The sequence below is a fragment of the Oncorhynchus clarkii genome, chromosome 11 (assembly GCF_045791955.1).
Source record: "Oncorhynchus clarkii lewisi isolate Uvic-CL-2024 chromosome 11, UVic_Ocla_1.0, whole genome shotgun sequence".
NCBI lineage: Eukaryota > Metazoa > Chordata > Actinopteri > Salmoniformes > Salmonidae > Oncorhynchus > Oncorhynchus clarkii.
In genome coordinates, this window is record NC_092157.1 from 16989050 (window position 1) to 17013855 (window position 24806).

General features: G+C 46.5%; 2 protein-coding genes across 7 annotated transcripts; both read right to left on the reverse strand.

Moving 5' to 3' along the window:
• Window positions 1-11019: 11019 nt before the first annotated feature.
• On the reverse strand, window positions 11020-14657 carry LOC139420657 (claudin-11-like). 2 transcript variants are annotated; one of them, XM_071170869.1, is made up of 4 exons: window positions 14466-14657; window positions 14141-14349; window positions 13723-13887; window positions 11020-13356 (listed from the first exon to the last, which is right to left on the reverse strand). In XM_071170869.1, the coding sequence occupies exons 2-4, from the start codon at window positions 14235-14237 to the stop codon at window positions 13070-13072; spliced, it is 549 nt and encodes a 182-aa protein (XP_071026970.1). In that variant the 5' UTR covers window positions 14238-14349; window positions 14466-14657; the 3' UTR covers window positions 11020-13069. The 2 variants fall into 2 exon arrangements, with proteins under 2 accessions (XP_071026970.1, XP_071026969.1); XM_071170868.1 differs by having other exon boundaries at window positions 14141-14657.
• A 535-nt stretch (window positions 14658-15192) lies between these two features.
• LOC139420297 (polyhomeotic-like protein 3) lies at window positions 15193-22570 on the reverse strand. Of its 5 annotated transcripts, none has more exons than XM_071170220.1 (12): window positions 22404-22570; window positions 20704-21469; window positions 20379-20528; window positions 20132-20194; window positions 19761-19968; window positions 18319-19650; window positions 17924-18177; window positions 17629-17788; window positions 17432-17543; window positions 17038-17158; window positions 16655-16871; window positions 15199-16367 (listed from the first exon to the last, which is right to left on the reverse strand). In XM_071170220.1, exons 2-12 carry the CDS (start codon window positions 21448-21450, stop codon window positions 16213-16215), a joined length of 3519 nt encoding a protein of 1172 aa, XP_071026321.1. In that variant the 5' UTR covers window positions 21451-21469; window positions 22404-22570; the 3' UTR covers window positions 15199-16212. The 5 variants fall into 5 exon arrangements, with proteins under 5 accessions (XP_071026323.1, XP_071026321.1, XP_071026325.1 ...); XM_071170224.1 differs by having other exon boundaries at window positions 21341-21469; window positions 22404-22502; XM_071170221.1 differs by having other exon boundaries at window positions 22354-22440.
• Window positions 22571-24806: the final 2236 nt, after the last annotated feature.

Here is a 24806-nt window from a genome sequence, read left to right on the forward strand (position 1 = left end):
AACATTTTCAATTGCTTTCATGAGCTTTGTCTCTCACTGCCCTGAGTTTAAGGCAAGGGTTTAGCTGTCTTGGAATTAATAACATTTTCAAGAACTTCATTTTCAAGAATACATTTTTTTTAAACGTTTTGCTTAAGGAGAAACTTAAGAAATAACCCAAGAACATTTCCAATAACCTTTTTGAGGGATAACAACTTTGCTTAACTTTCTTCTCAAATCAAATTTTATTGGTCACATACACATGGTTAGCAGATGTTAATGCGAGTGTAGCAAAATGCTTGTGGTTCTAGTTCCGACCATGCAGTAATAACCAACGAGTAATCTAACAATTTCACAACAACAAAGGAATAAATATGAATATGTACATATAAATATATGGATGAGCGATGACCGAACGCCATAGGCAAGATGCAATAGATGGTGTAGAGTACAGTATATACCTATGAGATTAGTAATTTAGGGTATGTAAACATTATATAAAGTGGCATTGTTTAAAGTGGCTAGTGATACATTTATTACATCCAATTTTTTATTATTAAAGTGGCTAGAGATTCGAGTCAGTATGTTGGCAGCAGCCACTCAATGTTAGTGATGGATGTTTAACAGTCTGATGGCCTTGAGATAGAAGCTGTTTTTCAGTCTCTCGGTCCCTGCTTTGATGCACCTGTACTGACCTCTCCTTCTGGATGATAGCGGGGTGAACAGGCAGTGGCTCGGGTGGTTGTTGTCCTTGATGATCTTTTTGGCCTTCCTGTGACATTGGGTGATGTAGGTGTCCTGGAGGGCAGATAATTTGCCCCCGGTGATGCGTTGTGCAGACCTCACTACCCTCTGGAGAGCCTTATGGTTGTGGGCGGAGCAGCTGCCGTACCAGGCGGTGATACAGCCCGACAGGATGCTCTCGATTGTGCATCTGTAAAGGTTTGTGAGTGTTTTTGGTGACAAGCCAAATTTCTTCAGCCTCCTGATGTTGAAGACGCGATGTTGCGCCTTCTTCACCACGCTGTCTGTGTGGGTGGACCATTTCAGTTTGTTGCGATGTGTACGCCGAGGAACTTAAAACTTTCCACCTTCTCCACTACTGTCCCTTCGATGTGGATAGGGGGGTGCTCCCTCTGCTGTTTCCTGAAGTCCACAATCATCTCCTTTGTTTTGTTGACGTTGAGTATGAGGTTATTTTCCTGACACCACACTCCGAGGGCCCTCATCTCCTCCCTGTAGGCCGTCTCGTCGTTGTTGGTAATCAAGCCTACCACTGTAGTGTCGTCTGCAAACTTGATGATTGAGTTGGAGACGTGCATGGCCACGCAGTCATGGTTGAACAGGGAGTACAGGAGAGGGCTGAGAACGCACCCTTGTGAGTCCCCAGTGTTGAGGATCAGTGGGGTGTAGATGTTGTTTCCTACCCTCACCACCTGGGGGTGTCCCGTCAGAAAGTCCTGGACCCAGTTGCACAGGGTGGGGTCGAGACCCAGGGTCTCGAGCTAAATTAAGAGTTTGGAGGGTACTATGGTGTTAAATGCTGAGCTGTAGTCGATGAACAGCATTCTTACATAGGTATTCCTCTTGTCCAGATGGGTTAGGGCAGAGTGCAGTGTGATTGCGATTGCGTCGTCTGTGGACCTATTGGGGCGGTAAGCAAATTGGAGTGGGTCTAGTGTGTCAGGTAGGGTGGAGGTCATATGATCCTTGACTAGTCTCTCAAAGCACTTCATGATGACGGAAGTGAGTTTTGTTTAACTCAGTTACCTTAGCTTTCTTGGGAACAGGAACAATGGTGGCCCTCTTGAAGCATGTGGGAACAGCAGACTGGGATAGGGATTGATTGAATATGTCCGTACACAAAACAGCCAGCTGGTCTGCGCATGCTTTGAGGACACGGCTAGGGATGCCGTCTGGGCCGCCAGCCATACGAAGGTTAACACATTTAAATGTTTTAGTCACGTTGGCTGCAGTGAAGGAGAGCCCGCAGGTTTTGGTAGTGGGCCGTGTTGGTGGCACTGTATTGTCCTCAAAGCGAGCAAAGAAGTTGTTTAGTTTGTCTGGGAGCAAGATATCGGACAGCCTGACCGGGCTGGCTTTCTTTTTGTAGTCCGTGATTGACTGTAGACCCTGCCACATACCTCTCATGTCTGAGCCGTTGAATTGCGAATTTCTTAGGTCTACAGTTAAGGAAAAAATGGCAGTTAAGAAGAAATTTCTTCTTTAAAAGGTTTTGTGAATCTGGGCCCTGGGCAGCTCCACGCAGATACACATGCCCAGGCTGGCTCCTTGGTGATGAATAATATATATGTTTCTGATCATATGGACCAGCTTCTGAATAACTTCCAGTTTGTCCTTGGCTGCTCTCTACAGAGGACAGGGAACCAGTGGCAATTTTAGCATGGGGCAAAAAAACAATTCATGCCAGAAAAGCCACTGCACAACACTAAACAATACATTAATTGAACTATAAAGGTGACAAACTGTACCCACCAATTGTTAGGGCCTTCTTAAAGCTGTCCCAAAAGCAGTCCCAACACCTTACCACTGCTACACCTGGCTATCAGTGGAGCCTTGTCTGGCAGCGAAACTGTTCATTCAGCCTCATTTACTGCTTTTAGAAAAACATAGCTGATATGGCTGACTTGCTTAAACAAATGTGGTTTCCACTAACAATTGAAATGTACAAACTATGGCATAAAGGGACGACAAGCAGATAAGAGTCAATCCGTCATTTCTATTAAGACATTAATGAGCGAGCTAGGACGGACATAGTCATTATAACTATTTGTTCAGCACTTTTGAAATGTACGGTGACATAATTCAGAACATGGGACGTTCTTACAGTGTTCTACCTGTACACCAAGTCAGAACCGTAGGATAAATAAATCAAACATATAAGCAGACAATGAAAGCGCTTAAAAAATTCAATGATTACATTTCTCTAAAACAGGTAATAGGCTACATGAGCACCCCCAAGTCAGAACAGTAGGGGAAATTAAGAGGGGAAAATAGACCAAATTATTAGGGTGAGGCACATGGGCTACTAACATCTTAATACACAACATACACTTAGTGTTACTTTTTTAGCTACAGTATACATATCTCCCTGGCATATTACATAATTTATGCAGGAGCATACAATACATTTTTGGACTCAACTTGTTGTGTTGTGCTCACTTGAACAGGAAGGTGCCGTGGTGGACCTTCGTGGGCAAATTTTGTCATCAGAGTGGCATTCTCTGGATTTATGGTGCTTTCAAAACAACTGGGAACTCAGGGGAAAAAAACAAGGTCGAATCATAATGATCTTTAGGTCGTAGCTCTAGAAAGAGGTCGGATTTACAATTCCGAGTTGGATGACAGTTCAAAATGTATTTTCCCAGTCGAAACTTCCCAGTTGTCTTGAACTCACTGAGTTTTCACAGTTCCTAGTTAAGTTGTTTTGAGCACGGCACAAATCATGCTTCATTGACAGCATGGCAAATGTTTTTATGTTTATAATTTTAAACTTGGAAAAGAGACCCTTAATCCCAGATTTGGGACCACATACCACTCCACTGAATAGCAGGCTAGTGATTAGCCACTGTCAGGGATTCCTTCCAAACCATTCATTGTTGAATTTGCGATTTCCAACTTGTTGTGTAATGTTTATGTCCAATGGCTGATGAGCACCAATACGTTTTATTTATAATTTCTCTTCATAATTTCATAAGGATTTGCCAGTGTATTGTCAACTTGATTCATGATGATGACTGCTAGACAAGATTTTGAAAGTATGATGTTGACTGTCCTTGAGCAGTCCAATCAAAGCTACTGTAGATATAACGTGATTTGACGTAATTTTACCTGTGGCCAATGACCTTGAGCCTTATTTGATGGGTACTTTTAATGTAACCCTATGGCAGCACCCAAGAGGCTTGAATTTTTTAGCTCTACCCTTAGATTTGGAGGTGACATAGTGTTCCGATGAGTGACAGAACACTGAGCCAATCACGGCGCAACTAAAGGACATTTCTAACCCCTAAGCTCCATATTTTCCGCTTGCTGCCCCACCACCACAGAAACACACTAAGCTAACATCTGCATTTTGGAGCTGCCTTACTCAAGAAAGCAAAAAATGAGACTGTGTTTGTATGCAGCTTTATTAACTCAATGATTATTATTAAACTTTTTTATTTTTTATTTAGGTGGGGCACTGCATGGAACCAAGTTAAAGCTCCTCTATCTGCCGATTCCTCTGAGCAAGCACCAAACCGGTGAGTGTTCATTCTCAGTCCTGTGTGTGTGAGATGAAAATCTAAAGATGTTTTTTACTGTGTGTATCGTGCTACTCACCTCTCTGTTGTGGCCTCATATGTCTGTCAGTCACCTGAAGGTTCTTTGTCATGAAGCAGCAGCCTACATATGGAAATCTGTTTTTTCCCCCATAGACTTCTCATTCTATTTTTCCCTCAGGGAAATGTAACTTGTTTAAATCCTTTAATAATGGAATTGTCTGTAGTGTAAGTTAGAGTTGTAGACTGAGGGTAGTTTGTTGTCTGCTGAAGTTGGTGTAGCTCTCCAATGTTATAGGGGATCAGGTGCTGTCTGATTAATGTTTTAGAAGGAGTCTCATTCTAGTGAGAGAGGAGAAAAGATGACGCCTGGGTATTCTAATGTTGTAGTTATTGTCCTACTTGCATCACCTATAACCCACTCACAAATGCCCAATTGTCTGTCTCTCCATCAATCTGTCTGACTAACATTTACAACCACAAAAGTGGTTTTCTGTCTTTTTACAGAGACCTCAGAGCAAACTTCAACTCCAGAACAGTGTGGACTGAAGCTGTCATGGTCAGTGGTGGAAAAAGTATTGAATTGCCATACTACAGTAAAAGTAAATAGAAAATGACTCAAGTAAAAGTGAAAATCACCCAGTAAAATAGTACTTGAGTAAAAGTATTTGGTTTGAAAAATACCTAACATTTTTTTTTTTTTAATTACCTTTAATCGACCAGGTAGGCCAGTTGAGAACCAGTTCTCATTTACAACTGCGACCTGGCCAATATAAAGCAAAGCAGTACGACACAAACAACTACACAGAGTTACACATGGAATAAACAACTGTACAGTCAATAACACAATAGAAAAAAATCTATATACAGTGTGTGCAAATGAGGTAAGATAAGGGAGGTAAGGAAATAAATAGGCCGTAGTGGCGAAGTAATTACAATATACCATTAAACACTGGAATGGTAGATGTGCAGAAGATGAATGTGCCAGTGGAGATACCGGGGTGCAAAGGAGCAAGATAAATAAATAAATACAGTATGGGGATGAGGTAGATAGATGTGCTGTGGGCCACACAAGGACATTCAGAGACTTGTCCCGAAGCCACTTCTGCATTGTCTTGGCTGTGCTTAGGGTCGTTGTTCTGTTGGAAGGTGAACCTCTGCTCCAGTCTGAGGTCCTGAGTGCTCTGGAGCAGGTTTTTGTCAAGGATCTCTCTGTACTTTTCTCTGTTCATCTTTCCCTCAATCCTGACTAGTCTCCCAGTCCCTGCCGCTGAAAAACATCCCCACAGCAAGGGATGGTGCGAGGTCTCCTCCAGACGTGCCGCTTGGCATTCAGGCCAAAGGGTTCCATCTTGGTTGCATCAGACCAGAGCATCTTGTTTCTCATGGTTTAAGAGTCCTTTAGGTGGCTCTCTAAGCGGGCTGTCATGTGCCTTTTACTGAGAGGCTTCTGTCTGGCCACTCTACCACACAGGCCTGATTGGTGGAGAGCTACAGAGATGGTTGTCATCCTGGAAGGTTCTCCCATCTCCACTTATTTGATTTATTATTACCCCTTTTTCTCCCCAATGTCGTGGTATCCAATTAGTAGTTACAGTCTTGTCGCATTGCTGCAACTCCGGTACGGACTCAGGGGAGGCGAAGGTCGAGAGCCGTGTGTCCTCCAAAACACAACCCAACCAAGCTGCACTGCTTCTTGACACAATGCCCACTTAACCCGGAAACCAGCTGCATGTATCGGAGGAAACACTGTACACCTGGTGACTGTGTCAGTGTGCACTGCGCCCGGACGCCACAGGAGTTGCTAGGGCGCGATGGGACAAGGACATCCCTGCCGGCCAAACCCTCCCCTTAACCCGGACGACGCTGGGCCAATTGTGCGCCGCCCCCTGGGTCTCCCTCTCTGACTGGCTGCGACAGAGCCTGGACTCTAACCCAGAATCTCTAGTGGCACAGCTAGCACTACAATGCAGTGAACTCTGGAGCTCTGTCTGAATGACCATCGGGTTCTTGCTTACCTCCCTGACCACGACCCTTCTCCCCTGATTGCTCAGTTTGACGGGTGGCCAGCTCTAGGAAGAGTCTTGGTGGTTCCAAATGTCTTTCATTTAAGAATGATGGAGGCTACTGTGTTCTTGGGGATCTTCAGTGCTGCAGAAGTGTTTTGGTACCCTTCCCCAGATCTGTGCCTACATACAATTGTGTCTCGGAGCTCTACGGACAATTCCTTCGACCTCATGGCTTGGATTTTGCTCTGACATACACTGTCAACTGTGGAGCCTTTCTAAGTCATGTCCAGTTTAATTTACTTCAGGTGGACTCCAAGTTGTAGAAACATCTCAAGGATGATCAATGGAAACAGGGTGCACCTGAGCTCAATTTAGTCTCATAGCAAAGGGTCTGAATATTTATGTAAATAAGGTATTTCTGTTTTTTATTTTTAATACATTTGCAAACATTTCTAAAAGCCTGTTATGGGGTATTGTGTGTAGATTGACAAGGGGAAATCATTATTTTATCTATTTTAGAATAAGGCTGTAACGTAACAAAATGTGGAAAAATGTGGAAAAAATACTTTCCGAATGCACTGTATTGTTTTGTAAGTATATATTTATATACAGTACCAGTCAAAGGTTTGGACACACCTACTTTTCCAGGGTGTTTCTTTATTTGACTATTTTCTACATTGTATAATAATATTGAAGACATCAACACTATGAAAAAAGACATGGAATCATGTAGTAACCAAAAAAGTGTTAAACAACTCAAAATATATGTTATATTTGAGATTCTTCAAGGTAGCCACCCTTTACCTTGAGGACAGCTTTGCACACTCTTGGCATTCTGGTTGTAATTTTGGGTAGAGCAGACATTTCCATATATGTTTGTTAGCTCCATGTGTGACAACACCAGTCCTATTTATGATATCATTTACAAAGATTATACATTTTTTTAGATTGTTTTTTTTAACCAATTAGTATATTTGAGTTTAACCATAATATTTGTTGTATTATTTGTACTGTCATTTCTGGTGGATTTAACTGAAATTGCAACCAACATTCTATGGCTTGTTTTAAAAATAACGGTGTTTTGGAGAAATAATAACCGATGTTCTCTTGATAAGTGTGTGAATTGGACCATTTTCCTGTCCTGTTAAACACAAAAAATGTAATGAGTACTTTTGGGTGTCAGGGAAAATGTATGGAGTAAAAAATACATTATTTGCTTTAGGAATGCAGTGAAGTAAAATTTGTCAAAAATATAAATAGTAACATAAAGTACGGATGCCCCAAAAAACGACTTAAGTAGTACTTTAAATTATTTTTACTTAAGTACTTTAGACCAGTGACAGAGAGAGATCCCTAAATGAGAGGGAAATAATGATTAAGGATGAATACATAGGAAAGGCGGAAACACACCCCTCCCCTGTTCCCACCGCTATGTCAGAATGGCTGAGGTGTGTGTCATTAGGCAGTGCATTACAGCCTGTACTCCCGCCTGCTCAGGACCAAACCTGTTGGCAGGATGGGTCAGGGTCAGAGTTCAGCGATGATATCACATAGGTGGGTGGGCTGGGTAGGGTCCTGACGACAGCTGACCTGGTGTCGGTAGGGGTGGGGAGTTGCATTGGCACGGGGATGTACGTGGTTGCTGGGCTGGTTGCCAAGGAGATGACAGGGCTGGGAGTGATCCTGTCCTTCATCATTGCCGCTGTGGCTTCTATACTGTCAGGTCAGAGAGACACACACACACACACACACACACACACACACACACACACACACACACCACAAACAAGCCCTTCCTTGCTGTTGAAGAGGGTTCTGGGTAGGGGTTACTCCACCCTGCGTGTCTGCCTGGGGATTCCCAACGACTCAGTCCATACCACCTCGTCCTGCGGTCTCATGGTGACACGCTGCATCTCTTCCTCCTCTCCTTTCTCGTCTGAGCCACCGTCATCTTCAGCGTGGAGCGAGGGACCGGAAAGAGCGACGCCGTTTCAGGGGTGTAGCAGGAAAAATAACAACCCTACTGGTGGTGGTTGTGCACCAGCTGGAGAGTGGTCGGCGCCTGCCCTACTTGGCATCATGCGTTCCGTGCATCCCCGCGGTATCCATCTTGTTAAACTCTTACCTGATGTTGAAACTGTAGCCTCTCACCTGGGCACGCATTGCTGTCTGTTGCACTCTGGGTACGTTATGCTGTGTCACTTCTACACTTGTCACTTTCATCATGTGGAGAAGAGAGCTTCCTCTATCCCCCTTCTCTCCCTCTATCCCCTCTCTCTCCCTCTATCACCCTTCTCTCCCTCTATCACCCTTCTCTCCCTCCATCCCCCTTCTCTCCCTCCATCCCGCCTCTCTACCTGTCTCCCTCCATCCTCCCTCTCTCCCTCTATCCCCCCTCTCTCCCTCTCTCCCTCTATCCCCCCTCTCTCCCTCTATCCCCCCTCTCTCCCTCTATCCCCCTCTCTCCCTCTATCCCCCTCTCTCCCTCTATCCCCCTTCTCTCCCTTCATCCCCCCTCTCTCCCTCCATCCCCCCTCTCTCCCTCCATCCCCCCTCTCTCCCTCCATCCCCCTCTCTCCCTCCATCCCGCCTCTCTACCTGTCTCCCTCCATCCCCCCTCTCTCCCTCCATCCCCCTCTCTCCCTCTCTCCCTCTCTCCCTCCACCCCCCTCTCTCCCTCTCTCCCTCCATCTCCCGCTCTCCCTCTATCCCCCTCTCTCCCTCTATCCCCCTTCTCTCCCTTCATCCCCCCTCTTTCCCTCATCCCCCTTCTCTCCCTCCATCCTCCTCTCTCCCTCCATCCCCCTTCTCTCCCTCCATCCCCCTCTCTCCCTCTACCCCCCTTCTCTCCCTTCATCCCCCCTCTCTCCCTCCATCCCCCTCTCTCCCTCCATCCCGCCTCTCTACCTGTCTCCCTCCATCCTCCCTCTCTCCCTCTATCCCCCCTCTCTCCCTCTATCCCCCCTCTCTCCCTCCATCCCCCCTCTCTCTCTCTCCCTCTATCCCCCTCTCCCCCCTCTCTCCCTCTATCCCCCTCTCTCCCTCCATCCCCCTCTCTCCCTCTATCCCCCTCTCTCCCTCTATCCCCCTCCCTCTATCCCCCTCTCCCCCCTCTCTCCCTCTAACCCCCTCTCTCCCCTCTCTCTCTCTATCCCCCTTGTATTTTAATGTTAAGGACTCTTGGAAGATTAGTCCAAATGGGGACTAAAAGAGATCCTAATAAAATCAATCAAATCTCTCCCTCTATCCCCCTCTCTCCCTCTATCCCTCTCTCCCTCTATCCCCCTCTCTCCCTCTATCCCCCTCTCTCCCTCCATCCCACCTCTCTCTCTCTATCCCTCTCTATCCCCCTCTCTCTGCCTCTATAACCCCTTTCTCCCTCCATCCCCCCTCTCTCTCTCTATCCCCCTCTCTCCCTCCATCCCCCCTCTCTCTCTCTATAACCCCTCTCTCCCACCATCCTCCCTCTCTCCCTCTCTCCCCCCTCTCTCCCTACATCCCCCCTCTCTCCCTACATCCCCCCTCTCTCCCTCCATCCCCCCTCTCTCCCTACATCCCCCCTCTCTCCCTACATCCCCCCTCTCTCCCTCCATCCCCCCTCTTTCCCTCCACCCACATGCATCTCTTTCCCCTTATTGTTCTATCCATCCTCTGCTCCTCTTCTTCTTCCCCCCCTCCTCTTTCTAGCTGCTCTAATATACAGTTTCTATAGGATGTGATATTATTATGGGCTGTCTCTCTTGGTATCCTGCTATATGGTTGCTATAGGATATGGAACAGCTCCTTGGAGATCTGCACCAGAGAGGGACTGGCTCATGCTAGCACCTACCAGCGCTATGACGATCACCTCAATGACACCTTTTCCCCTGACAATGACCTTAACCTCCAGGACAACCAGGAAGAGGGGTGCTACCAGGACTGTAAGCGGAGAAAGGCTACCACTACCAACAGCAAAACCAGGATCAGAACCAGTATCAAGATGGGAACCAAGATGGCCAAGATCCCAGTACCAGGACGAAAACCAGTATGAAGATTGCTCCCAGTATCAGAATCAATCAGGTTACTACTCCGGCCCTCAGAGCTCCACTAGGGGACCCAGGGGACAAACCAATCATGGCTACACATCCAGGGACAAACCAATCAAGGCTACATAGATCCAGGGACAAACCAATCAGGGCTCCTCTTATGAGTGACTGCTGCAACGGAACACACCCACTTCCTGGGTACTACATTCTTAGAAAGGAAAGTGCTATCTAGATCCTAAAACGGTTATTCAGCTGTCCCCATACAGTAGGAGAACTATTTGAAGAACCCCTTTTAGTTCCAGGTAGAACTATTTTGGGTTCCATGTAAAACCCTTTCCACAGAGGGTTCTACATGGAACACACAAGAGTTCAACCTGGAGCCAAAAAGGGTTCTCCTATGGGGACAGCCGAAGAACCCTTTTGGAACCTTTTTTTTGAAAGAGTGTAGAGGAGAGGAAGGGCAGAGGGCTCCTGAATCCCTCATCAACCCCTAGCCCCGCCCCGTACAATGTACACCAAAGGCACTTGAGTAGACCTGAGAGGACAGGTGATCAATATGGTAATGATTCCACCTGGACTATCAAAGGGCAAAATATTGATACCTATCCAATCCTCTTAGATCTACAGTAATGCCTAGAGGGTCGATTTCAGGGGGAGCGAGAGAGGGACGAGAGAAGAGAAACCCCCTCATCATGCTGGGGATGGACAGATGAGATGATTCATTCATGAGTGAGTGAATGAATAAACTTTATTGCCTTTTACAGAGATTACTCTTACATATTGAGTTTTCTGGTTGGAAAGTGTAACTATCACAAACATACAGATTTGTTTATTTAAAACTGCATTATTAACATACATCCAACATGCTGTGCATAAAATCAATCAACCAATCAATTATACTAGAAGAAGCATGCTCTCATAATACCTCATATTCTGACACCTCTGGTGTTGCATGGATGAGTTGGTTGGAAATGTTTTTAGAGTTTGATAAGATGATAAGAAAATATTTATTGTGGAAGAGTGTAATGTCTGAAGAAAGAGTGACAGTGATCTGTGTTTTGCTGTTGCCTGATAAACTGTCAGTAAAACATTGAATAAAGTGAATAATTCAGAGAGAACGCCTGTCTGTTTTCCCTCACCACACTACAACACTGGAACACTAGAACACAGAACATCAGTGGGGGAGATGAAGAGTGGAATTGTGGTGAACAGGAAGGGAAAAGGTGAGGAGGACGGTGCAACCTGGCCAGATTCCTGTCTGAGAGGATGTGAAGTCTCCATCGACAGGATGAAGTCATGGTCAGGCCAGACATGTGAATGTCCAGATGGTGGATTATAAATTCTCTGCAGTTTATACCCTTCTTTACCTTCTGTTCGAGTTCCTGCCCGACTACATTGAATTGCATCAACCAATAGTTGGGTGCCATGTCATCGACTGCGCAGTTGGGCACCAGATTGCAATATCAAATGATGTGGTTAGCTGATACACTACAAAACCAAACATATGTGGACACCTGCTCGTCAAACATCTCCTTCCAAAATTATGGGCATTAATATGGAGTTGTTCCCCCCTTTGCTGATATAACAGCCTCTTCTGGGAAGGCTTTACACTAGATGTTGGAACATTGCTGCGGGGACTTGCTTCCATTCAGTCACGAGCATTAGTTAGGTCGGGCACTGATGTTGGGTGATTAGGTCTAGCTTGCAGTCTGCGTTCCAATTCATCCCGAAGGTGTTCGATGGGGTTGAGTTCAGGGCTCTGTGCAGGTCAGTTAAGTTCTTCCACACCGAACTCGACAAACCATTTCTGTATGGACCTCGCTTTGTGCATTGTCATGCTGAAACAGGAAAGGGCCTTCCCCAAGCTGTTGCCACAAAGTTGGAAGCACAGAATCGTCTAGAATGTCAGTGAATGCTGTAGCATTAAGATTTCCTTTCTTTGGAACTAAAGGGCCAAGCCCAAACCATGAAAAACAGCCCCATACCATTATTCCTCCTCCACCAAACTTTACAGTTGGCACTAGGCGTTCGGGCATGTAGTGTTCTCCTGGCATCAGCCAAACCCTGATTTGTCCAGATGGTGAAGCGTGATTCATCACTCCAGAGAACACGTTTCCACTGCTCCAGAGTCCAATGGCGGTGAGCTTTACACCACTCCAGCCGACGCTTGGCATTGCACATGGTGATCTTAGGCCTGTGTGCATCTGCTCGGCCATGAAAACACATTTCAGGAAGCTCCCAGACTAACAGTTCTTGTACTGACGTTGCTTCCAGAGGCTGTTTGGAACTCGGTAGTGAGTGTTGCAACCGAGGACAGACGATTTTTACACGCTTCAGCACTTGGCAGTCCCGTTCTGTGAACTTGTGGGGCCTACCACTTCGCGGCTGAGCTGTTGTTATTCCTAGACATTTCCACTTCACAATAACTGCACTTACAGTTGCCCGGGGCAGCTCTAGTAGGACAGAAATTTGATGAACTGACTTGTTGGAAAGGGGGCATCCTATGACGGTGCCACGTTGAAAGTCACTGAGCTCTTCAGTAAGGCCATTCTACTGCCAGTGTTTGTCTATGGAGATTGCATGGCTGTGTGCTCAATTTTATACACACCTGTTAGCAACGGGTGTGGCTGAAATAGCCAAATCCACTAAATTGAAGGGGGGTTAACAGACTTTTGTATATATAGTGTATGTTAAATAACTATGCAGGTGTTGTTAGATCTGGCATATGTCTTCAATGTAGTTGGCCTAGAACTCCAACTCTCACAAATGCACATTCTTACACATGTGCGCTCTTGGCGTGGTTGCCCGTGACTACTGCGGCAGTGGCAAGGTTGATGGGAGTGTCGGCACCCCCTGCCTGTCTGGAGTAATAGTAGCTGTTCTGCTGCCTTTGGGGGGTTGCCGAGGGGTCGTCACCGCAGCAACACAAAATCATGAAGCTCCCCAGGAGGCAGAGGACGGAGCCGACCCATCCGGTGTACAGTGAGATGCCAAATGACATCAGACCCTCCTCTGCGTGAGCACCAATAGGAAACCAGATGGTCGACACCAATCCACAGAGAGCTGGGGAGAGAGAGTGCAGGAGGAAGAGGGAGAGGAAGGAGAGAAAGAGAGTTGAGTCAGCTTTTGTCCCCCAACGGGGTCTGTCAGTCACAAGGCTGCTGACAGGGACTTCCTGTCCCACACAGGAAGCAGGAAGAGAGAGGGTGATCTGAGGTCGTTACTAGTTACCACAGCAACAAAGTCATACGCCTATTTCTATAATTTATCTTCTTAAAATGTTGACTTTGTGGCTGTGGTAACTACTGACAACCATGATCCGGTCCCAAATCATCTCATAGCCTCACACAGCATAATTAATCCATATAGAATAACATTAAGTTGTGTATATGTGCATGTGGAATGTGTGTGTCTTTGTGTCTCACTCACCCACGATAAAGGTGAGAGCACCCCCGACCATACCGTGGCGTAGTTTGGTAGCGGGGATCTCATCTCCGAGTCTGACACAGGGCATGGACATCAGCACCAGCCCCATCGCAGGAAGCCCCATTAGGCACGCACACACCATCAAAGCACGGCATGTCTGGATGTATGCTGGAGGGGAGAGGTAGAGAGAGATCACAGCGATACCTGCCGGTAAACATTTTTAAAATGTTGACTTTTGCATTCATAAATTGTTGAAAACACAGAAATAACATAAGAGATATGCACAGTTTTCAGTAAGCCTTTATTGACTTACTTTTATTGAGGTCTGCAGGTTGGCTACAGATGTGGCCCATCTGCACACACACACACACACACACACACACACACACGTGCACTCTCTCTCTCTCTCTCTCTCTCTCACCTGGCAGTGTGAGGATATGGTTGAGCGTCACACAGTGGTAGAGTGAGGGAGAGATGACACACTCTGCCCAGAGGCCTCGCGCGCCCAGCTCGTCCATGCGCACACAGGTGGTGACAGTGTAGTCGCAGGTGCGCACCCAGTCGTTGGTGGCCGTGGCGATGATGATACCTACCCAGCCTGCAAAGCTGGCCCCGCTCCCACTCAGCTGTCTGCACACATGTGCCATGAAACACACTATCACAGGGATGCGCAATCAAAAATAAATCACTTTCTTTTTAAAGTAGATAATTATTTTTTTAAATCCAGGGGAAAAAACTGAACTAACCCAAAATATAGGTCTGTGAAAAATGTCGAAAAATATGAACTAATAAATGAACCAAGTCAAATGTGAGAGAATAAATACATTAAAACCAATTAATCACTAATTAAATTACTAATACATTCCGGAGAGGTTCTAAGTTCTATAGTTCCACCTGGGTCCAACAGTGCGAGAGGGGTGTGTGAAGAGGACTGAACTTCAGAGAAATGCGCAGATTGAGTTTTATAGTACAGGAAAAAAGTCTCAAACACCAAACTTTCAGCCAATCAGAAGAAGGTATGGGGTGGCTAATGTAAACCAGAGACCGATGGGTGCTAAGATGGTAAACTGCTGTGTGTTTCTGGGAGGGGGGGTTCTTCAGGATTTATGATGCAGTTTAAGTCTTAAAAACAAACTTCAGCAGTGTTGAAATTCCCTCTGGCTCCTGATTGATTTGGCATAAACACGGGTTGATTTAGCAATAATACGGCCGTGCTGCTTCAGAATTGTTGTCATGTCTGAACTTAGACATGGTCCTCCAGAGAAGCATCAGTGATATTAATATTCTGCATAGTTTTTTATGTAATTCATATTTAATTTATCTTGATCATTGTTTCCACACGAATAATGCAGCAGCAGTCTATCTACTAGCAAACCTGAATGATCAACTCCATCTAGTGGCCGAAGTTAGTAGTGAGATGGGTAATTTGTGACTACAAAATATCACAATACCAATACCCAGGCAATAAAACAATGTGCATAAGTTAATTTCATTTATTACAGAGTTTGAATAGGAAGGATAAGAGAAAAAAAATTAAGAAATCTCACAAAACGACATGGTTATGAGACAAAGAAGACCTAACTTTTTTTTCTCAGATCATATATAAAACATAATCATTTCTTTAGTTAGGACCTTATTTTCCACACAGTGAAACAAAAACAATCTGTGTATCAGCTGTGTAAAATCAAAACAGATTTGACAGTTTTCATGTGACACCACATTCTAAAATAATTACCAAACAGACAAATACATACTGTATATTACAATCCTTCATGAAAATGTTTAAGATTTACAACCAATAGACTGCATTGTAAAATATGTACATAGACACAACAGAATATAACAAAAGCCCCCTACCTCTCTCACTGATTGCTCTCAGTTGATCATCTCTTGAATTGATCTCTTGTTTCCCCCCCCCTTCTCCCCTCCCCTCTCTCTCTTCTCCCATCTATCAATCACTATTTTCCCTCACTTTTTCTTTTGTTTTTTACCCCCTTTTCTTCCCAATTCCGTGATATCCAATTACGACCTTGTCTCTTTGCTGCAACTCCAAAAAGGGCTCGGGAGAGGCGAAGGTCGAGTCATGAGTCCTCCGAAACATGACCCACCAAACCGTGTTTCTTAACACCCGCCCGCTGAACCTGGAAGCCAGCTGCACCAATGTGTCGGAGGAAACACCGTTCAACTGACTACCGAAGTCAGCCTGCAGGCGCTCGGCCCGCCACAAGGAGTCACTAGAGCAGGATGAGCCAAGTAAAGCCCCGCCGGCCAAACCCTCCCCTAACCCGGACAATGCTGGGCCAATTGTTTGCCGCCCTATTGGACTCCCGGTCAAAGGCCGGTTGTGACACAGCCTGGGAACGAACCCGGGTCTGTCGTGACGCCTCAAGCACTGTGATGCAGTGCCTTAGACCGTCCCCCCACCCCTCCCTTTTTCCCCCTCTCTATATTCTCCTCCACCCACCATCCCACCACACCTCCATCTCTCCCTCTCTATGTGTGTCTGAGTGTGTTGATGTGGGCACAGATCTTGAGCGCTGGTCCCAGTTTGATGTTCATGCTGGTCATCAGGTGGTCCTCAGTGAGCAGCAGCAGGGCCTGGCCGTCTATCTCCTGAACACGGAACGCCTCTGCAACATCCACACAACCTAAAGACAACATACACACACAGGTTCTAACCTCCCCACAACCTAAAGGCAACATACACACACAGATTATAACCTCCCCACAACCTAAGAACAACATACACACGTTACAACCTCTCCACAACATATACACACACATGCTATAACCTCCCCACAACCTAAAAACAACACACTCATAGGTTATAACCTCTCCACAATCTAAAACAAACACACACACACAGGTTATAACCTGCCAACAACCTACAGCAGGGAGATGGGTGAATGTGTATCCTTTTGTATATGTGTTTTACCTGGCAGTGTGTGTATAAAGTCCCAGACTTGCTCTACACTCCACTGTGCAGGTGTGGGTTCAGTAGAGGTCACGGTGGGGTTACTAGGGGTCATCGCTGGCTCTGATGCCCTCCTTGCCCTCCGTGCAGCTCTGCGCTCCAGCCTGGTTGTTATGGGAACAGCATGCCCTTCTTCCCCTTCGTAGTCACGGCGATGGGCGCTCCATATTTCGCGGGGCTAAAATAGATAATGTTACAGGAGATGGAACATGTGTGAACAGCTAGGTTTGAATTATAGAGGCGTATAAATGGTTATAACATGTTATAAAGCATCAAACCTGTATCACTGTGGAGTGAGTGACCTATTTGTTAAAAGCAATGTCTGAGTTGTAACTGTAACTGACCAGTCGCAGTAAGAGGGGCTTCCCAGGAACAGACTCCTCCTTGTTTATCTCAGAGTGCCGCCCCTCTGGCTGGCTGCCTGCACTCAGAGCACGCAGACGTTTAGACATCCCTACATTAAGCCTAGAGAGAGAGAGAGAGCGAGAGAGCGAGAGAGAGCGAGAGAAGAGAGAGAGATGATGTGTCCTTTCTCTGAGCACTCTGGGGTTAAAATTTTCTCATATCTCACATCCTGTCTGAGCACCAACACCTGACCACATCCTGTGTGTGAGGGTGTGTTTATGAATGCGTGTACTGTACACCTTTAGTAAATAGACTATGCTGTGTCTAGACAGAGAGAATACCTCATCTGTCATGGTCTTGTTTCTGTGTTCGGCCTATGGGAGTGTGACTCACCTGCGGGCACAGGAAGTGGAGCAGTATCTTTTGGAGCGGTGGAAGGAGTGGGCATGGCCTCTCTTCCCACAAGACTCACACTGTAATACCCCCCTCTGTCTCTCTCTGGTACCTAGTGAAGTTTGGATTCAGAGGGAGAATTTAACTGAATATTGAATAAAATATTGATTCAGAAACAGGAGATTAAGGTGGCTTACCTGTCAGCGGGTCATCTGTGGCCACACCCACTCGTTCTGATTCGCTGGAATGTTCCGGTGGCTCTGGTGTGTCTGTCAATGGTAATAACTCCGCCCCCTCTGTGTTCCCATTCTGGGAGACACCCTCCTGCCCTCCCAACAACAGAGATGAGCGGTTCACCTGCACAGGTACACACACGCACGCACACAGGTTATATATACTGTTAATGTAGAAGTATATGACACCAACTAGACATCAGCTATATCCCATGTAGGAAGAAGTATTTTACTCTAAAATGTGTGTGTGTGTGTTTACCGGGAACGCCTGCAGCCCCTCCTGTATGACGAAGCCCTCCACCAGGTGAGTTAAGACACGCCTCCCGCCCTCTGGCCACACCCTCTGTGTCCAAGGCTCGCGCTCTGATAGGCTATGGGTCTCAGAGCGGCTCTGTGATAGGCTGAGGGTCTCTGAGTGGGAGGGGCTAACAGGCAGGAGAGGAGGAGGGAAGTCAGATGGAGGGGTGAGGCAGGGTGAGGCAGGGGGAGACTGAGTGGAGAGACTGGACAAGACTGGGGGGAGGAAGAGAGAGGAGGAAGAGTTCACAACACTTGTTACATTAGTGTTTCAAAAGTTAGTTTCAAGTTCATTAATAGGCCAAGGCTAAAGGAAATGGTGTGCGGGACAGGAGGACAGCAGACAGACCCTGGTACCTGAGTGGTTGTCAGACTGAGTGGACATGTTCTCACAGAAGTCCTCTTGGTCCTTGTGGGGTAGGTCTGGGGGTCGCTCTATGGGACAGTCCAATGGTCTCTGGAGGTCTATGGGGTAACCTGAGGGGGGGGTGTGGTCGTTCTGAGTGGTGGGCTTATGAGGCGTGTGTGAGGGGGCATCAAAGTGTATGTGATTCTGAGTAGCCGGGTCTGCATTGGGGTGAGGGTCTATCGGACTGTCCTCGTCAGTGGTAGTCCCCACCTCCTTCTCTCCTTTCATCACATCTTTCTGTCCCGGCTCCTCCACCTCTACATCCATCCTTTCTCTCTGCTCCTCTCCCTCTATCTTCATCCTTTCCTCCCCCTCCTCCTCTATTCCTGTCATCTGTCTCAGTCTCTCATATTGTTTACCTCTCTCCATCCATTCTTCCTCTCCTCCAGCCTCTCCTTTCTCCTTTCTTGTCAGCAATCCCTTCTCTCCCACCCTCTCTCTAGCTTTCTGGTCCTCCTTCTCTCTATCTCTCTGGTCCTCCTTCTCTCTATCTCTCTGGTCCTCCTTCTCTCTATCTCTCTGGTCCTCCTTCTCTCTATCTCTCTGGTCCTCCTCTTTATCTCTCTGGTCCTCCTTCTCTCCCTCCCTCTCTGCTCTCTTCTCAACAATCCCTTTTTTCTCTCCTGTTACCTTTCTCTCTCCTGCCACCCTCTCTTTATCCCTCTGCCCCTCTTCAATTTCCCCCATCTTTTCTTCCTCTCCCCCCACCCGCTCTCTCTCCTCCCTTACTCCCTGTCTACCCACTTCTCCTTTTGACTGAATGTGTCTGGCCTGATAATGGGGGTATGGTAGGGGTGAGTTGGCTTTGTGGATGGAGGAGGTGTGAGGGGGAGAGGCGTGGTCAGAAGTCCTCTGTGGTTGGGCATCGAGCTGAGGAGGTGGAGACTCAAGAACCAGACACTTTGATTGGACAGAAGCTGGGGTGTGTGTGTTGGCCGCAGGCCGTGTTTGGCTGCTGAAGCGGCTGGTGGAGCCAGCGGAGAGGGCAATCATTTGCAGCTGCCTTGATGCTGGCGGTAACCGATCAAAACAGGAAGAACCCAAGGGAAGGGGCCTAGAGCCTGAGTTGAGCTGCGATTGGCCAGGGGTGGACTGTGTGGGCGGGCTTTGAGATGACAGACTGGTGGCTGGTACTGTACACTGTCTGATGGGTAGGGCCTGATGGGCAGCAGCAGCAGCAAATGGTCGCATGGGGCTGTGTCTCGGGGGCACCACTCTGTGGCCGTTTAGAGAATGAAGTCTGGGTCTCAGAGGGACAGAACGCACAGAAGTGTAGAGAGCTGGAGAGAAGAGAAAAAGAGCGAGGGATTGAATGGTTTTATTGGATACACTATAAATCACACCTCATTTTCCCTGAACATTCTACTCTTATCACATGTTAATGACTCACTTGGAGGCGGGACTGAGAGGCGCCGGGTAGGTGGGGTCTGTCTGTCTGTTGCCATGGAACTGGGCTGGGGGCGCGGCCGGAGAGGGGGGAAAAGGGGTGTAAGGGGACGAGAGATAGGAGAGAGGGAGGAGGAGGAAGGTTTGAGACGTAAAGAGGGGGGGATTGTGAGAGTGCCGGGAGCAGAGGGGCGCAGGGTTAGACTCTGGAGCTAAGGGGGAGGGAGGGAAGGAGAGAGGGGGAGAGGGGAGGAAAAGAAAGAGGGAGAGAGTGGGGTTTGAGAGGGAGAGGGAGTGTAGTTAAACTTGTGAGACAATCACAATCTACACTAGTGGCCTCTCACACACCTAACACACACCTGCTGAACTGCTCACCTGAGCGGAGGCAGGGTGAGAGGAAGAGGAAGAGACAGGCCGTACCGTAGAGGTGAAAATCAGCTAAGAATGAGAGAGATACAGACAGACAGACAGAATACAGACATAAAAAAGAGAGCGTGAAAGAGAGAGAAAGATAGGAATGTTGAACTGAGGAAGCTTGAAAAAGGCCAGTCTCAAGGTTAAGCTTCAGGAGTTTGAAGTGGGTAGAAGTAGGACTGAGAGTTGTTGGTGTGTGTGTTGTTACCATCTGGGCCCTGAGCAGCATCTGGTCTCGGCTCGAACAAGGACTCCGACCCAGGAGCAAGGCCTGCTGGGATACCCTCGGTCTAACAGGCGAGATGCTCTGATTTGCTTGCACCAGAGTGGGCGTACCCAGGGGGCGAGGAAGAGGGACCTGAAAAAGGGAGAGGTATTTTTAGGGGGGTATTTTGAATACTGTACTCTTGGTTAAAGGAATGTAAACCAATTGATCCAGGAAGGGACGTGGTTGTCTGTGGGAGTATGTGAGAGTGTGTGTGGCTGGTTACATAGTGTGCTGCTTTTGTTTAATTTTCTATTTGGTCAGTTACCTGTCTGCTGGCTGGGGTATGGAAAGGCGTGATTTGTGGAGAGGTGGGCGTGGTGGGTGGCCTTGCATTCCCATTGGTCAGGAAGAAGGAAGGCCCAGGAGCAAAGGACATTTTGCCATGGGTTACAGAGGGGGGCAGAGAAGGGATGGCAGATACAGTGGGGGAGGGAGGGGAGGGAGAGGGGGTGAGTAGAGGGGCAGTAGGGGTGAGGGTGGGGGGAGTGAGGGGGAGAGGAGCAGGTTTGTGAGTGAGTTTAGTAGGGGAGGGAGACGAGGAATGCTTGAGTGTAGGTAGAGTGGGTGTGAGTGTGGGGAGAGTAGGTCTGGGGGTGAGTATTTTAGAGGTGAGGGGGTTGGGAGTAAGTGAGGGAGAAGTAGGTGTAAATGTTGGGGTGGGGTTGAGTACTGTAGAGGTGAGGGTAGGGAGTGTTTTATGGGTGAGTGTGGGGGGGGATGAGGGGGTGGGGGTCAGTTTAGGTGGATTGGGGGTGGGTGTAGAGGAAAAGGGTGTGAATGTAGGGGTGAGGATGAGTGTACTAGAAGACGGATTGGGGGCAGGGGTGAGTTTAGGAGGGCAGGAGGAAGTAAGCTGAGGGGGAGTAGAGGTGAGTGCTGTAGGAGTGTGAGCAGCTGTAGACCTATTGGGGGACAGAGGGCTGGGCCTTGTGATAGGTCCCTCTCGTGTCTCCTCTCCCCCTGTCTCTGCTCTGCTCTCAGTGCCTGTCTCCAAGGCTGGGTCTGTCTCCATCCCTCTAGGTTTCAGCACACTGCAGGAGGACACACACACACACAGTATCAGACCGCTGTCTCTGTTTTACAATGTAGTTCATGATTGACCACATGGTAAGTAGTTAACCACCGTTGGAGAAATCAGGTACCGTTGTCAAAATCTTTCCACAGACCGTTAAACATTAGACATATGCACTTCAAGTTGTTGTACCAAAGTAATGGTAAAACTCACTAATCCTAAGACTTTATAATGGAGATATATGGGGACCATCGCATCAGCAGGTGTCACCCAAGCACGACAGATGCAAACATCTGGGTCTAGACTTGAGAGTGCTTCTCAAGCTGCTGGAGACTATTGTGCCTTGCCTTTAATCATGTTTATGATGATGATGCATAGCCTATTTTGTCAACAAATATCCTGCCAAGAAAATTCCAACCTATTAAAAATGTGGCTGTGGTGAAATGTTCTATCCAAAACCACCAAGAGTAGCCTACATACCTAGGCCTACCCCAAACCAGCTGTGACGCATGTAGCCAAATCTATTCTCTCTGTCCATCAGCGAAGAGAAAACGCATGCTAGTTTATCTATAGGCTCCTCCTTCTGTCAGAAGGAAGGCTGATCTGCGTTTCAGGACAACATTGCAAATGAGTCAGTAGGGTAAAGGGGGCGTGCTCGAGACACCTTGCGCGCTCCACTTCCTGGTATGAGAGAGCGCAGAAAGTGTATTGTACAGAAGCGCGTCATAACATCAGCCCCGATAAATTATATGTATGCCTTTGCCTCGCTTGTGATAAACCTGCTAAAGAAAGTACAGTATCTTAGTCAAACGCGGATGCTTCAAACACGAGTGTGAAACATATGCTACGAATATTCCAGAGACGCTTATGTGAGTTTATGATTAATATAAATAACTTACGAACCATAGGGTTTCCCCCCCTGTGCTCCCTTCACTACCTCCATCCCTTCATACCTGCCAGGGGTCTGTGTATCGGCAGACTGCTCAGGGCGACCAGAGAGACGACTGCGATGGGCCAGTCAGTCCGCCAGATGGGAGGAATGGAGAAAGAGCAACCTACTGTAGCGTAGAACTGTGACGCTCAGACAGAGAGAGAGGGGCGAGACAGCACAGCACCACGCACAGTGCAGGAGGACTGCACACAAATTATGTGTGGTCCCCCGCCCCATTCCCTCTTTTGACGTGTTCAAAACAACTGCGCAATCGGAATAAAATACGAGATCAAATCATGACGTCAGTGATCTTCAGGTCGGAAAGTCGGAGCTCCAGTATGAGACCCGAGTGCCCAAAATGGAATTCCGAGTTGGATGACCATTCAAATCGATTTTCCCCAATCGGAGCTCGTTTTTTCCGAGTTCCCAGTTGTTTTGAACAAACTGAAGTCGGGGATTTCCGAGTTACCAGTTGTTTTGAACGCGGCATCTCTCTCTCCACCCATCTTTCTCTTTGGTGGATACACATTTCTCCTTGTTTCTGAATAGAGGCAACAAAAAAACGTATATTCTGTCTAGATCTCACTACAAAGTCTAGGATCTTTTGGCGATTCCAACAGGTCAGTAATCTGAACATCGTAGAACGATGGAACATAATTTGCCCTGGCAGGCTTCGCGCTGCATAGGATTCCATTCCACTGTCTACAAGCCGTGGTTTCCACTAGTTATCACATCCACAATGTAAAAATGGACTTATCATACAAATTCATGAAAACAAAAATGTATTTAAGGTTAGGGTCAGTGGCGATTTAAGCATGTAATTCTTTTTTTGGGGAAAAAAGTGTGATGCATACCAGCAAAGCCACAACACTAAACAATACATTAATTGCAGTATACCACTGCTACACCTGGCTATCAGCGGAGCCTTGTCTGGCAGCGAAACAGTTCATTCAGTCTCATTTACTGCCTTTAAAAAAACATAGCTGATATGGCTGACTTGCTTTAAGAAATGTGGTTTCTACTGACAATGGAGATGTACAAACTATGGTATAAGGGGACAACATGCAGATAAGGGGCAATCCGTAATTTTGATTAAGACATTAATGTGCGAGCTAGGACGGACGTACTGTAGTCAATACAACCATTTGTTCAGCACTTTTGAAATGTATGGCAGCATAATTCAGAATATGGGCCGTTCTTACAGTGTTCTACCTGTACACCAAGTCAGAACCATAGAATAAATCAATCAAACATATAAGCAGACAATGAACGCTCTCACAATATTCAATGATTCAAATCCTCAAAAACAGGTTATTGGCTACATGTGCACCACCAAGTCAGATCAGTAGGCGCAATTAAGAGGGGAAAATAGACCAAATTATTAGGGTGAGGCACATGGGCTTACTAACAGCTTACTACACAACATACACTTAGTGTTACTTTCTAAGCTACAGTATACATATCTCCCTGGCATATTACATCATTTATGCAGCAGCAGCATACAATACATTGTGGGACTCACCTTGTTGTGTTGTGCTCACTTGAACAGGAAGGTGGCGCAGTGGTCCTTCTTGGACAGATTTTGTCATCAAACTTTGTCATCAAAGTCTGGCATTCTCTGGATTTATGGTGCTTTCAAGACAACTGGGAACTCAAGAAAAGGTTGAATCATGATGACGTCAGCAATCTTCAGGTCGTAGCTCTAGAAAGAGGCCAGAGTTCCCGATTTACAATTCCGAGTTGGATGAAAGTTCAAAAGGTATTTTTCCAGCCGTAGCTTGTTTTTCCCGAGTTCCCAATTGTCTTGAACTCACTAAAGTCAGATTTTGCAGTTCTGAGTTAAGTTGTTTTGAGCATGGCACAAATCATGCTTCATTGACAGCATGTCCAATGTTGAATATTTATAATTTTAAACTAGGAAAAGAGACCCTTAATCTTAGACTTGGGACCACACAGCCACAAACACTCCACTGAATATCAGGCTAATTATCAAATAAAATAAAATAAAATTGTATTTGTCACATGCGCAGAATGCCTTACAGTGAAATGCTTATTTACAAGCCCTTAACCAACAATGCTTTAAGAAGTTAAGAAGAAAAACATGTTAACTTAAAAATAGATAAGTAAAACATTTTTTTTTTAAAGTAACAAATAATTAAACAGCAGCAGTAAAATAACAATAGCAATAGCGAGACTATATACAGGGGGTACCAGAACAATGTACGGGGGGCACCGGTTAGTTGAGGTGATTGTTTTGCAATGCTTGCAGTAAGCCACTGATTCCTTCCAAACCACTCATTTTTGAATTTGCGATTTCCAACTTGTTATGTATGTTATGTTTATGTCCAATGGCTGATGAGCACCGATACATTTTATTTATAATTTCTCTTCATTATTTCTCTTCATATGACAATGATTAAAAAGG